Source organism: Mandrillus leucophaeus, unplaced genomic scaffold, assembly GCF_000951045.1.
Source record: "Mandrillus leucophaeus isolate KB7577 unplaced genomic scaffold, Mleu.le_1.0 Scaffold899, whole genome shotgun sequence".
Taxonomy (NCBI): Eukaryota; Metazoa; Chordata; class Mammalia; order Primates; family Cercopithecidae; genus Mandrillus; species Mandrillus leucophaeus.
Window position 1 is genome coordinate 524,209 of NW_012109796.1, and position 15,118 is coordinate 539,326.

The window sequence follows — 15,118 nt, forward strand, 5'->3', positions numbered from 1 at the left end:
GCCCGTCTCGGCCTCCCAAAGTGCTGGGACTACAGGCTTGAGCCACCGCGCCCGGCCCAGCCACCCACTTTTAATAACTTATGGATTTTAGTGTGCAAAGTCTGGTTCTCTCTGATCAGGCTACAACTTCTTGGAAACAAAGTCTTCAACCTCTTGTGTTTCCTCCGGTCCCTTGCACATTGTAGGTGTTCAATAAATATTTGCTCATTGGCTGATGGGTTCATTAGCAGTCTTCAATGCATACAAAGAAAAAAAAAAGCCAATATCTTGGTTCTTAAAGATCTCCTGGGAAGCAGGTGGAAAATACAAATGCAGTTCTACATAATGGGAATATTATGATGGCATTTTAACGTGGTGACACGGCCAAATTCACTATTGTCCAGTAAAATTAACTAATAAAGCTGCCAGTAGATTTTCTAATTCCCTCAACAGAAATGCTGTGGCCGAAAGATCACCTCTCTCGTTGCCTTTTTGGGTGCCCCATCTTTGTGGGAGGCTGTGGCATCCGAGCTTTGGCTCGCTAGGGCTGCTTCTCTGATGCCATGGCACCGCTTAGACACTGTGCTATTGGTTACAAACAGCCAGCCACCTGGCAGCGGTGTGGCCTCTCACTAATGCCATACATACCTTGAAATCAAAGAGTTCTGAGCCTCCACTTTCCTTCTTCTGGACAAACACAAAAGATTTCGATCCACACAAAGAAATTTATCTTGCATGCTTCTGAGTTCACTGGTCTCCCAAATATGTATTGTTTGGTTCATATAAAAGATCAAAAATCCCTCTTTTTGGCTCATTATGGGTTTTCCACAATCCTTTTGGTGGCCATTCTCCCTCCTGTGTGCTACTCATGTTGACCTTTCTGTTCATTGACCCATGTCTGTCAGTTTCTTGCCCGAACCCTGATGTGCCTTTAAATGATTGGGTGGAAAAATACAGCTGTTTTCTTTATAAAGCATATTTATTTGCTTCCCCGAAATGCTGTATTTAGTGCCACAATGAGAGCACAGAGTCTGTGATGGGGCCCTGGACCACTGTGAGCTTAATTTCTGGTGTACTACATCAATTTTGTTTTAAATCTTAGATTAGTTCATGCTGAGGAAAACAAAACCAAACCAAATAAAACCCTTAGAAGTTGGTGCACCGAGGAAACAAAGCTTGTCTACTGGTCAGTGATTACTCAACAAATCAGTTCCTTTGCTAATTAGTTTATCTAATGAATTATTGAGCCACACTGTATGGATTGCTGGAAATGCTTTTTATTTTTTTAAAGGACAACATGGGTGAGTCTAGAGATTGACAAGTCTCAGACAAAAGCTAGCAAACTCATGTAGGCTACGTTGCTCAGGGAAAGGAAACGGATTCAAAGAGGGGGGATTTTAAATAGCCATAAAATGTATGGGAGGAAGACAATCGGAAGCAAACAATGGGTAGAGAAGCAATTAAAACCAAACCAGCTCATTGCTAGAGTCTTTGCATTAGGTTTCAAGAGACCATGAACCATGGGTGAAGGATAACAGAGTTCCCACGTCTCCTTTATGTCTCCTGGTTCAGGGCTTCTCGGCCTTGGCGCTATTGACATTTGGGGCCAGAGGATTCCTCGTTTTGGGGTGGGGGACACTGTCCTGTGTATAGCAGGATGCTGAGCAGCATCTCTGTCCTCTGCCCACCAGATGCCACTAGCACCCCCTCCCCAGATGTAATAACCAAAAACGTCTCCAGACATGGCCCAATGTTTCCTGGGGAGCAAAACTGCCCCCCTCAATTAAGAACTCCTGACCTCATTCCACTTCGCCATAATCTCTTCCATCATATAGTATCTCATTTGAATCCAACCACGTTACAACCTTGAGATGTAGGTAGGGTAGGTCTTAGTACCCAAACTCTCCAAATCAGGAAACCCAGGCTGAGAAATTAAGCCACTTCCCCAAGAATCCTCAAGGGGTAAGCTCGGCACTCATCACTGGCAACTAGGGCACACCCATCTGCCAGGGTACATGGCCACAGGTAACACAAGATGAGGTGGGTGACAGTATTCAGTATTTTGTTTTTTTGTGTGTGTGTGTGTGTTTTTTGAGACGGTGTCTCGCTCTGTCGCCCACGCTGGAGTGCGGTGGCGCGATCTCAGCTCACTGCAAGCTCCGCCTCCCGGGTTCCCGCCATTCTCCTGCCTCAGCCTCCCGAGTAGCTGGGACTACAGGCGCCCGCCACCAAGCCTGGCTAATTTTTTTTGTATTTTTAGTAGAGATGGGGTTTCACCGTGTTAGCCAGGATGGTCTCGATCTCCTGACCTCGTGATGCGCCCGTCTCAGCCTCCCAAAGTGCTGGGATTACAGGCATGAGCCACCGCGCCCGGCCGGGTGACAGTATTTTTCAGTGAGAACAGAAAGGGGGAAAAACTGTAAGCACTTAGGCGGATTTGTCTCATTCTCCATTTCTTTATAAGTTCAGACATTTAACGTTGACTTCAATTGCTGAGAACAATAAGGTAGCTTTGAGAAACATAAATATTTGGACTAAGGATAAAGGAAAATAACAAAATGCTCACTTACTAAGCTCTTTCCTGGGGCAGACCCTGCCTGCATTGTCTCATTGAATCCTCAAAACTCTCCCATGCTAGGGTGCTATTACCATTACATTTTAAAGCAGGGGAAACTGAGGCTTAAAGGGTAAGTAGTCTCGTGGGTGGGGTGACAGAGCCAGTAAGTGGCTGAGACAGAACTCACTCCAGGATCTGCTGGCTCCAACCTGGCATCTATACCACACTGCTGGCCTTCCTCTCTGCTGAAGTAGCTGCAATTTTCTATCTGCCTGGGCAACCAACCTACTTCGATATCTTTTGTGGTTGCGTGAAAACAAAAGCTGTGGCCAGGCGTGGTGGCTCATGCCTGTAATCCCAGCAATTTGGGAGGCCAAGGTGGGTGGATCATGAGGTCAGGGGTTCGAGAACAGCCCGGCCAACATGGTGAAACCCCGTTTCTACTAAAAGTTCAAAAATTAGCTGGGCGTGGTGGCAGGAGCCTGAAATCCCAGCTACTCGGAAGGCTGAGGCAAGAGAATTGCTTGAACCGGGAGGCAGAGGTTGCAGTGAGCCAAGATTGCGCCACTGCACTCCTGCCTGGGCGATAGAGCGAGACTCTGTCTCAAAAAAAAAAAAAAAAAGGAAAGAAAGAAAACAAAAGTTGCAGTCTGGAATCATTTTAACAGCCCTCCTCATTTATACTGTGGTCTTCACATACTGATGCAGGAGCTTGAAAGAAGATTCCAAGGACAATTTTATTTAAAGTTGAATCATTACCAATGACCAACAAATGCTGGCATTTTAAAAAAACTAATACAAAAGATCAGCCGGGCGCAGTGGCTCACGCCTGTAATCCCAGCACTTTGGGAGGCCAAAGCGGGCAGATCACTTGAGGTCAGGAGTTCAAGACCAGCCTGGCCAACATGGTGAAACCCCGTCTCTACTAAAAATACAAAAATTAGCTGGGCGTGGTGGTATATGCCTATAATCCCAGCTACTCGGGTGGCTGAGGCAGGAGAATCACTTGAACCCAGGAGGTGGAGGCTGCAGTGAGTGAGACTGCACCACTGCACTCCAGCCTGGCCGGGCGTGGTGGTTCACACCTATAATCCCAGCACTGAGGTGGGTGGATCACCTGAGGTTGGGAGTTCGAGACCAGCCTGACCAACATGGAGAAACCCCGTCTCTACTAAAAAAAAAATACAAAATTAGCCTGGCGTGGTGGCGCATGCCTGTAATCCCAGCTACTAGGGAGGCTGAGGCAGCAGAATCCCTTGAACTGGGGAGGCAGAGGTTGTGGTGAGCCGAGATCAGGCCACTGCACTCCGGCCTGGGCAATGAGAGCAAAACTTTGTCTCAAAAATAAAAAAAAAAAAGAATACAAAAGATCAGATGAGAAGCACTCAACAGTTACGGCACATGCCAAAATCAACCAGGCACTGGATGAGTGTGACTGTGTGCCTTCCCTCGTTTTTGCCCAACCAACCTGAGATTCTTGAGGCAGGAGTGAGAGCCCAGCAGATGGGTCTAAGGTTTAACACAGCCCAGGTCTCAGGGACCACCGCAAAGCCCTCTGCACACTGTCCTACTCGAAGGGATTCGCTCAGCCCAAAATCCTATGCCTGGTTACAATGTTCATTGTCTGTGACACATTTACATTCATGACACACATACACACACACACACACACACACACAGAACTAACACCCCAAAGCTAGCAAACTTCAGGCATAGCTAACATGTTGTTGGTCTCCATTGTTAGCATTTGATATAAAATACATTTAATTGTATTGATGTTTTTATTAAACTTTAAATATAAAGATGCATTTTCTTAAAAGGCTGTTTGAATCAGACATTTTACGAGACCTCCAGTGCTCCTGAAGACCACAGAGCAGTGTGCAAACCACTGCAATAGAAAATGGGGTTTGAAATTTCATACACAGGGTCATTTGTAAATGAAGAAAACTTTGTCTTTCAAGATAAGGAACAAGCAGGCAGGATTATACAGTGAGCAACACTTGAGCCCGGAACGCTCTGGAAGGTGTGAGAAGGGACCTCTGATAAGTTCACTCCAGTCTCAGAATTATTCTGGAGGAATGGCCTTCCCGCCACGCCACCGCAGTGTTCTGAGAGCCACGTAATCAGGAGGTGCTGAGTTCAACAGGAGGAACCCAAGTGCTTGGGGCTGAGGTCTACGCTTAATTAATGCTTCAAAGCCAAAGCACACCTTCTTCAGAGGGACAAAGAGGACAGCGCGCTCCTCCGGCAGGGCAGCGGCTGCCCCAGGGTGGTGACAAGCTGGGGAAGGGGGAAGCTCGGCTTTCTGAAATGGCCAAGGGGCTGGGCAGGGGAGTTAGTTTCCTGCCTCAGCCCGACTCACTGAAGGATGTAACCGGGCACCCGGAAGCGGGAGGCTTTGGTTTAAAAAGAAGAAAAAAGGGCCAAGTGGGAGAGAGTTGCAAGGATGGATCAACCCACAGCACTCTCTAGAAAAATGAAACCGATCCACTGGCCCTCCAAGATGGGGCCGTTAGAATGGGCAGCTCATTTTTTAATCCCTTCCTAAGGTTTTATTTTCTCCTATTACATTGTAATTGAATGTAAAAGGATTGGAGCAATCAGGGGTATATTCTCTTCAACAATAAAGCTGCATGTCACATTTTCAGATTGTACTCAAATGTCATAAAAATACTGACCCACGCTGGGATATTTGTACAACTGTGCTTTTGTCTGCCTTCTTTGTGCTGGTCTCTCTCCCTGCCTTTATGTTCGCCGGCATCAATATTTATTAGAGATGTTAAGCTATTAGTGGGCATGGTGTGGTTGCCTAATTTTGTAGAGCATCCAATTTGAACACACTGGCTCTAAATAAACGCTTCCTCGTGATGATAATGATAATGATCCCAGCAGCAGCACTGGGTCTTGTAAACTAGGACTCAAGTTGGGGTGAAAACCTACAAGCATTTAGGAGCTGAGGAGGGCGGAATTGAGCTGAATGACTTTCCCAGCTCTGCTTTTTCACTTTTCAAGGTCTGCTTCCAGGTTCCTGAGACCTGCCCAGAGCTCCCTTCCCACAAATCTGAACTCTCTGGGCAGTGTAGTTCACTTGCAAACTATGGGGGTGGAGACACATCACAATGCCTGTCTTATTTGTGCATACATGCCTCGTGTGTGTGTGTGTGTGTGTGTGTGTGTTTGTGTGTGTGAATAAGAGCTAACATTTCCCAAGAGCTTTCCTTACGGCAGGTGCTGTGCTAAGCTGCCTGCCTCTTTGCGTTCATCTCTATCTGAACATTTATAAACGTGTGTATGTATCCCATCTCCCCAGCTAAATAGTAAATGGTTGACTCCTGTGAAACTCAGCAACACTGAATTCTAAACTTCTTTCTATGCCCCCAGGAAAGCTTAGGGTGGCACTGGGCACTTGGTAAACCTTCAACAAATATTTCTTGGCTGTCAACAAGTCCTAAGAAATCAGTAGAGCTCACTTTGGAAGGAACACTGAATGAAATGATATTGGAATCTGGTTCACCTGTGAACACTGTTTGACTGCCTGCTGTACAGGATGTTACCAACCTGGACTGTCTTTGGTTAATTAATCGTATGTTGTGGCCAAAAGAACGTGGGGCTGGAAGCCAGGAGACCTGAGTCTCATCCCACTTCTGCCACCAGGTGAGGATAGCACCTCAGATGGGTCTGTTCCCCTCACTGGGCCTTGAGCTTCTCAAAAAAGAAGGTGGACTAGATGTCTGTAAGATTCCCTCTAGCCCCAAATGCTGTGTCTATATTCTATGACTCTATTTTACAAATGCCTGCACTTCTTATTGGTTACATAAAATCCCACAGAAAAACAAAGTCAGTAATAAATTATGAAAAAATCAGGTGCCAGGATCATTTGCACTTTCTAAGGGTGCTCGATTCCATAAATTCCACCCCTGTACATAGGCAGCCTCTCCAGGGCGACAGAAGATCCAAGGCTGTCAGGGGAGCAAACCAAGCAGTCTCTCCCTATAATTGTATTGACAGGTTATCAGCTGAGTTCCGATGGCAAGAAAGGTGCAACCCTGACAGGTTTTGTGAAGGAGTCTTGAAGGCTATTGTAGCAGGATTCTGTGTGGAGTCACAGAATTCTGGAGAAATGAGAACCAAGCAGGGAGAAGCTTGGTTCTTTCTCTATTTAATTTTATTCTTCCCAGAGTCACATTTGAAGGAAAACTGGCTAACTGCACATCACTGTCTACACTAGAGTCGAAACCCTTTCTAATGGAAAATATTTACATCTTTTGTGGCCACGTAAAACACTGACTTGATTCAATCACTCCTATGAAATAACCAGTTGACTTGGTTTTAAATGAGGCAAATGATTGTTGAGCATTTGTAGATAAAATACCTGCTTGGATGTTTCAGTTTTTCACTTTTCATTTGGTTACAGTGGCATTTTGCAGACATGTTCTTTTTTTTTGTTTTTTTTTTGAGACGGAGTCTCGCTCTGTTGCCCAGGGTGGAGTGCAGTGGCTGGATCTCAGCTCACTGCAAGCTCCGCCTCCCGGGTTTTTACGACATTCTCCTGCCTCAGCCTCCCAAGTAGCTGGGACTACAGGTGCCCTCCACCTCGCCCGGCTAGTTTTTTGTATTTTTTAGTAGAGACGGGGTTTCACCGTGTTCACCAGGATGATCTTGATCTCCTGACCTTGTGATCCACCCAACTCGGCCTCCCAAAGTGCTGGGATTACAGGCTTGAGCCACCGCGTCCGGCCAACGTGTTCTTGAATAACTGATGTGTATACATCCTGGTAAATTTTATGGATGTGAAATAACACTGTTGAGTTTGTTCAGTCAGTGTTTCTACATTTTAAATGAAAAAAAAATGCTGTTCCTATTCATTGGAGAAAGCAACCCAAGAAACAACCCCCCAATACGGTAGAATAAATGCCTATTTCTAAGGTGCTATAGTCTTCCAATATAGATGCACACCTTCAGGTTCAGACTTAGACAAAACCAAAATATACTTTAGTTCTAATGACCCTCCTAAAGACACCAAGGCAGAGTGCACTCCCAACCTCTACCATACATAGCAGGGAGGCACAGGCTACCACGGGGATCTGAAAATCTGTGGTTGTGAAACTGACACGCCACAATGAAGAAATCCACAAGCCGAGCTCAATAGAAATTTCCATAACATGCAAAGAAAAAAATCTTAAAGCTCCACAACCTCACATATTTTCCATTTTCCCTTTTTCTTTAAAGTCAAAAACACCAAAGTTGTTTCATAATTAAAAAAATAATAATATAGGAAGCTGTTTGGAGTGGTAAAAATAATGCTGGGATGGGAGTTAGCCAACGAAGCTGCAAACCCAAGCTCTGCCAAAACCTTCAGCAAAATAAAAACAAAAACAAAAAACAAACAAAACAGAGGTGGCCTCAGTGTGCTCATTTGCAAAAGGGGTCTGGAAAAGGTAACGGTCAAGCTTCCCTTTGTGGTCAATTTCTCTGCCAACTTCTATTTAGGTCAGGTTTTGACCTCTACAGTTATAAGATATTCTAATATTATATGACATGGTAAATACCGAAAAGTGGATGTCATCTTAACTGCTCCAGAAAGTACCTTACAGACCCTGAAGAACCCACTAAGGAAAGCCAGAGGTAAAGGCTGCCCCCTGGCGGCCCCTGATGGAAGAAGAGAACCCCAGGCTCCATCTTCAGGGAGCGGGAGCCTGGAAGTGGGTCCCTGCTGCTCCAGCATGGTCACCAGGGGCCAGGGCAGACCCGCTCTGCATCTCGTGCCCTGAAGACAGAACCCCAGTCGTGGGTGAGTCATCTCCTGTACATTTTCCAACCCTAAGCTTGGGTTCAGAAATCAGGGATTGAATCGGTCCTGGAAGCTGTTCAGCTAGTGCCATCCAGAGGCCAAATGCTGTCCTCGATAAAGCTGGGTGGGCCGGGGGAAGCAAAAGGAAAAAGGAAAAGAAGGGGGAAATTTACACATATGTACATACATTTTACACATATGTACATGCATATTATACGCATGCATGTATACATGATAGATGTAAACAGTATGTATATGGGTGCATACGGAAATGCATATGCATGTACGTGTGTGTACGTACATATCGCTCAGCGTGGGCATCACATGCTAACTCACCATGGAGAATAACTCCATATGCCCTCACTCTACACTTCAGTAGGAAGAAGTTGGCTCCCTACTAACTACTTGAACAAAAGCAACGACCTAACCTTAACGTAGGTAGTCAGAGGTGGCGGGCGTGATTCTCTCCTTGATACAAGAATAGTGAGCCCCACCTGCCTGTCCTGCGTGTCCACTGAGAGTGGCTCTTCTCATCTAGAAGTAAGTGAAGGACCTTGTTCCACTTTGAGGGGCCCAAGGGGCCTATTCGATGGAAAGGCACGAGCACGGTAAGTCAGCCTCGCCCAGGTGCAGCCTGCACCTGGGCAGTATCCTTCCTCCTCTGCAGGACCGAGTTTAGGGAAGGCAAGAGGAGGGAGTCAATGTTTTGCCAGGAGCCAATTAACTCAGTTAATTCTAGCACGGGTTCCCTTTTCCCCAAAACAAAAACAAATCGCCACCACCACCTCTGGGCTCTACTCAGCGCCTGGCGGTCACACAAATAATTGTTGCTGAATCCACGGTTACCACCTGCGCCTTCCACTCCCGCACCTGGGACGCGGAGCGCATTTTTAAAGGCGCACTGCCCTCCAGCGGCGCAAGATAAATTCGCCCCGAGGCTTGCTACCCGACCCCCAAGCCTCAGCCTGACTTCTCCCGTAGCCCCCGGGAAGGTGTGGCCGCCACAGCAGTGTTGGTTTCCCATCAGCGGGAAGCGAGGCTAAAGGTGGGGAGGAGGGAAGCGCAATGTGATCTAGCCCGAAATCGCAGCTCCCTCATTCTTGTCTGCGGAGCCTCCTAGGCCAAAGACTGTGCTTTTTTTCTCTTAGAGTTGTAATTTGGGTTAGAAATAAGTATGACTGGACGGAAATGAATATTCGACGTGATGCTTCCAGGACAGACACGGAGCCCCCGCTGCATAGACGTAACCCAGGCGTGCAGGGGAACGGGAGAGGCGGCCTTTACCCTAGGAGTTCTGGCAGCCAGGACTTAGGCTGGGCGTGTGCGACCTCTCACCCTGTGGGGTTCACTCTGTGGGAAACCACAGCAGCCCCCATTGCAGGCTTACCCCATGTCAGGCTCTGTCCCGGGGTCCCGCAGAAATTACCCTTATTCAGTCTTCCCAATGAGTCCCTTTAGTGGTGCCATTATCATCCCACTGTGAGGATGGGGAAACCGAGGCTCAGAGAGGCGACGCGACCTGCACGGGGGTTCCAGCCTGTCTGGACCAGAGCTGGAGGTTCCCACGCTGCGCTCGGACCCCGGGCCGAGGGGCCAGGGTGCGGCGGGTGGGGACCCCCGGCGGCGTGGGTGCTCGGAGCCGGCGACTGCGAAAGCGCGGTGGGCGTGGGGTGCTCACCTTGACGATGAGCGGGTTCTGAAACATGGAGTCCCGCACGACCCCCAGCCGCTCGTTCTCCATGCCGGGACGGATGTCCGCCACGGTCAGGGGCCGCCGCGGGGGCGGGCAGACCTGGCTGACCGTGCGGCGCACAGGCTGCTGCTGCTTCCTCCATCGCGTGGGGTCCAGGCCGGCGTTCCTGCCCTCTGGCATCCTTGGGGTCGCCGGGGAGTCGGCCCGCGGGCTGGGTTGGGCGCGCTTCCCCAAGTCCAGGCCAGCTGGGAGCTCCGAGGCGCCTGCCGGGCGACCCGGGCCGCACCACCGGGATCCTAGGGGGGAAACTCAGATGCCAGGACCCCTCTGGAGCCAGGCGCGCCCCCCTCGCGCGGCTCCTCATTGCAAAGAGCTCCGGAGCCCTGAAGAAGCCCCGCCGGGTCCTCAGGGTGTCTCCTGGGCCCCGCGCTGCGGACTGGGAGAGGAAAGAAAACCAAGACCACCCCTGGAGGACGAATGCAACGGCCCGTCTCCATGGCGACGGGACGCCAACAGAGCCCGGCTCGGCTTGTACTTTTCTTTCAAGAAACTCTTGGTGGCTACCAGTGTGGACTTGTTTGGAGTTTTCCTGAATCGATACAGAAGAACCGAGAATCTCCAGTGGGTTGCGTTCAAAGCGGCGTGGCTCTTAGAGGGTCATTTACACTAGTCTTTCAAGTCAAAGACTCCATCCTCTGCTCACCCCCATTCCACTCACAAACCCTCCCCACCTCTACTCCTTGCGCCGCACACACACCCCAGAGAGAGCACGAAAGGCATTCCAAGCCTGATGCTGAGGCTGACCCACTGGGAGGACTCGTTGGATCCAATGGGCTTTTTTTTTTTTTTTTTTTTGGTCCTGTGAGATGGGTGACAAGGAAAGTCTAGAGTTGGATTAGACCAATGGTTCCCAAATTTAAGCAACAGAATGAAGGGAAATTGAAAAATACAGATTTGGGCTGGGCTCGGTGGCTCACCCATGTAATCCCATTGCTTTGGGAAGCCTAGGAGGGAGGATGGCCTGAGGCCAGGAGTTTGAGACCAGCCTGGACAACATGGTGAGGTCTCATCCCTACCAAAAATTTAAAAAATTAGCCAGGTGTAGTGGCACACACCTGTGGTCCCAGTTATGGGGAGGCTGAGGCAGGAGGATCGCTGGAGGAGGTTGAGACTACAATGAGCCGTGTTTGGGCAACTACATTCTAGTCTAGATGACAGAATGAGAACGTGTGCCAAAAAAAGAAAAACGAAGATTCACAGGACTCACTGAATCAGAATATCTGGAAACGTCACCTGAGGCTCTCTTTTTTTTATTTTTCTTTTTTTAAGAGACAGAGTCTTGCTCTGATAATGACATGAGCCACCTCACCAGGACAGATGCTGCATTTTTAAAAAACCCCTTAACCACCCACCCCCAACTTTGTGAAAAAGTTCAAACCTATAGAAAAGTTGAAAGTCAAAAGAAGAATACAATGAAAATACATATAGGCTTCACCTAGATTCTGTTAGATTTTGAAGGGAAGGGGAGGGTTAAAGAAAGAGAGAGTGGTGGCTCTACAGCAAACGCAGGCTTTATGTCCAGCATAAGACCTACAGAGGTGGGAGACCAGCTTAATGCCAGTGCCCACCGCTGCTTACAAGCTGGGGAAATTATAGGCCTGGGCAGGGAGGGGCCCCGGGGGGAATAGCCTACTGCCTGGGAAGATGTTGATAAGGTATTCCCATGAGGAGGCAGTTTGGCCCTTGTTCTGGTGGAATGTGATGTTCCTGGCACTTTCTCCCAGCAGAATATGATAAGAGGCATGCTGTTTCTCACCGCCTGAACCCCCGTGGAATGTTTCACTTTAACCAAGGTCTGTGGAATGGCAGGGGGCTTACAAAATGGTGTAGTTTGGACTAACAGATTCATCCATCCCCAGCACTGGCCACATTTTCTTGCTCTCTCTCTGTGAGTGTGTGAGTATGCACATACACACGTTACAAAATCACCTGAAAAAGTATCTGTCAACACCATATTTAACCCTAGGTACTTCATCAGGTAGCAAGGACATTCCCATGTATAACTACAATGTCATTATCATGTTCGAAGATTTTAATGTGATACAATAGTGTTTATTATAAAATCCATTGCAAAGTTGAGAATCTGCATTTAAAACAAAACAAAACAAAAAAGCTTCCCAAGTGATTGGTGCAGTTGGAGGAGGATTGGAAACCACTAACCTGTATGATCTCTAATCTCTCCTCTAGTGCCAGCCTTTTGTGGGTTCATTCATGCATCACTAGCACCACAAGGCTCTGGGTAAGTGGGCTCACCACAGAACACGTGACACCAATGACGAACCTGGACTTCAAGGCCTTACGTATCAACAGTGGACACCACCACATTTACAGACTTCTCCGGACAGAGCTCCAACTGCACATCCACATCCCAGAGCAGCATATATAGGTTCATTGTTTCTCCAACCTGCTTCCCTTCCAGACTTTCACGGAAGCATAGGTTGTGCATTTTTAAATCAAAGACACTTGGCAGATCACATAGAAGTCAGGTGGAACAGTGAGGGGCAAGATAGTGGAGTAGTAGAAAGAGCATAGGTCTGATTTCTGGCTGGCCCATTTAAGTCACCTTTGACAAGTTACTGTAAACCCAGGTTTCTTATCCACAAGGTGGGGCTAATAATACCTCATAGATACCTAGAAGGATTAAGTGAGAAAACTTGTTGCCTGTATCGTATATGTTCCCTATCCAAAACGGTTAAACGTTTGGTTGGTAAATATAATGGCCTTGAATTGATAACCAGGTTAAAGCTGCCCTTTTAGCTAGGTCTTTTCAGGACTCTGTTGAAATGGGAAGACTGGGATAGATCTCCAAACTCCTGCCAGCTCTAACCTTCTGAGACTTCGTCCAAGCTTAACATCCATCAGACTCTGCACCTGCAGACCTCTGACTTCATCTCCTACCCTCTCCCCTGCATTCACATGCATTCACTTAGGCTGGGCGTGTGCGACCTGTCACCCTGTGGGTTCACTCTGTGAATTCACTCTGTGCTCCAGCTGCTCTGGTCTTCTCCCAGGTCCTCCAGCAACCAAGTTCAGGACTTTTCCATTCCCTTCCAGTCTGGAACACTCTTCTGTCTAGATTTTTTGCCTGCCCTTTTCATTTAGAACTCAGCTCAAATGTCTCTCCTCAGTGAGCCCTCCCTTACATCTAAAGTAGCACTCACTGTCCCCTAGTCACTCTCCATCATGTTACCCTATTTTATTTTCCTTACAAGGTAATCAGAAATTATCTTAGTTGCTTTGTTTGTCATCTGTCTTCCCAAGTTGTTCCTGGAGTTCACCAAAAACTCAGCTCAAATGTCACTCCTCAGTGAGCCCTCCCTTACATCTAAAGTAGTACCCACTGTCCCCTAGTCACTCTCCATCATGTTACCCTATTTTATTTTCCTTACTAGATAATCTGAAATTATCTTAGTTGATTTATCATCTGTCTTCCCAAGTTGTTCCTGGAGTTCACCAAAAACTGGAATAAATGGAATGCACGCATGCATTAGTACGTCAATGGAGGGGGATTCTGTCCTACTTTCTTCGTTTTAGGAGTACGCTCTACCCCACCTGACCTCTAAAGGACCTGGAAGGAAAACGGGTAGACAACTGCGCGCGCTTCCACTGCCTAGCGGCAGCCGTGTTACCATGACAGCGTGACGCCGAGGGGGCCGGAAGGCGACGCACTACTACTTCCGCTTCCTCATCAGCAGCACTTCCGGGTTGGGAGAAAGGTGGCAGCGCTTTCGGAGGGTAAGTTGAAAGCGCCTTTGTTAGTTTTTTCTGTATTTCAAAATGCGCGCGTAAAAACCCAGCGTGGGGTGGTGGATTTCCCCGTCTTCTGGGTGACGCGCCTTTTGGCCTGAGGTCTCCAGGCCGCAGTCTTCGCCCCAGGCCTTATCTTGGGGAAACTGAGGTTTAGGTCTTTTTTTTTTCTTTTCTTAAAGATGGAGTGTTGCTCTTGTCGCCCAGGCTGGAGTGCGGTGGCGCGATCTCGGCTCACTGCAACCTCCGCCTCCAGATTTCAAGCGATTCTCCTGCCTCAGCCTCCCAAGTAGCTGGGATTATAGGCGCCCGCCACCACGCCTAGGTAATTTTTGTATTTTTAGTAGAGATGGGGTTTCACCATGTTGGCCAGGCAGGTCTCGAACTCCAGACCTCAGGTGATCAACCCGCCTCAGCCTCCCAAAGTGCTGGGATTACAGGCGTGAACCACCGCGCCTGGCCGAGGCTTGGGTCTTTGGGAGTGAGAAGATGGAGAATTCACATCTGGTTAGTTCCTCCCCTCTCAGCCCTGGAGCGCCCACCCGGGAGCGGAGCGGGGTTTTTCTGGCACCTCAAAGGCGGTAAGAGAATCCGGGACCAGGTTTGAGCACATATCTGCAGGGCGGGAAGTGTATGTTTTGAGTAAGGGGGGATAAATGCATATCCGTTCTTTCAATATGTTTGGAGCACTGGGGAGCCATTTGGGAGCAAGGTGGCCAAAATTCCAGCCCTCAAGAAGCCGATCATATTATAACTGCCAGAAGTGTGGTGGGAACTGAAAAAAAGCAGGGTTTCTGAAACCTAGAGAGAAGTGAGAGGTAGAGAGGTAGGCATGGACCTACCTCTCTCCATCTCTAGGCTAGATTATGAAGAAATGAAGACCTTTGCAGGTCTGTGAGGATTTTGACTTTATATTAAGAATAACAGGGGAACTCTAAAAAGTTTTTAGCAGGGAGAGACTATATATTTAGAAAGTTGTACTAGGCTCCAGAGACCAGAGGAAGTATTTACAAAAAAGAAGGAAAGGAACTGATGGAAGGGGAAATGTTATATAAAGAAATCAAGGCTGGGCGCTGTAGCTTACGCCTGTAATTCTGACACTTTGGGAGGCCGAGGCAGATGGGTCACCTGAGGTCAGGAGTTCAAGACCAGACTGGCCAACATGGCAAAACCCCGTCTCTACTAAAAATACAAAGATTATGGCCGGGCGCGGTGGCTCAAGCCTGTAATCCCAGCACTTTGGGAGGCCGAGACGGGCGGATCACGAGGTCAGGAGATCGAGACCATCCTG

General features: G+C 48.2%; 2 protein-coding genes across 3 annotated transcripts in view; one reads left to right on the forward strand and one right to left on the reverse strand.

The window, feature by feature from the left end:
- The window catches only part of LOC105531594 (chromosome unknown open reading frame, human C9orf171), a 200,872-nt gene extending 190,445 nt beyond the window's left edge, over positions 1-10,427 (reverse strand). Inside the window, exon 1 of one of the 2 annotated variants that reach the window (XM_011969550.1) lies at positions 10,006-10,427. In XM_011969550.1, the coding sequence (XP_011824940.1) occupies positions 10,006-10,200 (195 nt within the window). In that variant the 5' untranslated portion in view covers positions 10,201-10,427. The remainder of the gene's footprint in view (positions 1-10,005) is intronic. The other variant, XM_011969549.1, reaches the window with a different exon arrangement.
- A 3,332-nt stretch (positions 10,428-13,759) lies between these two features.
- Positions 13,760-15,118, forward strand: part of TTF1 (transcription termination factor, RNA polymerase I) — a gene marked incomplete at its 3' end in the record, with an annotated part of 32,817 nt that continues 31,458 nt past the window's right edge. Inside the window, exon 1 of the mRNA XM_011969551.1 lies at positions 13,760-13,815. The remainder of the gene's footprint in view (positions 13,816-15,118) is intronic.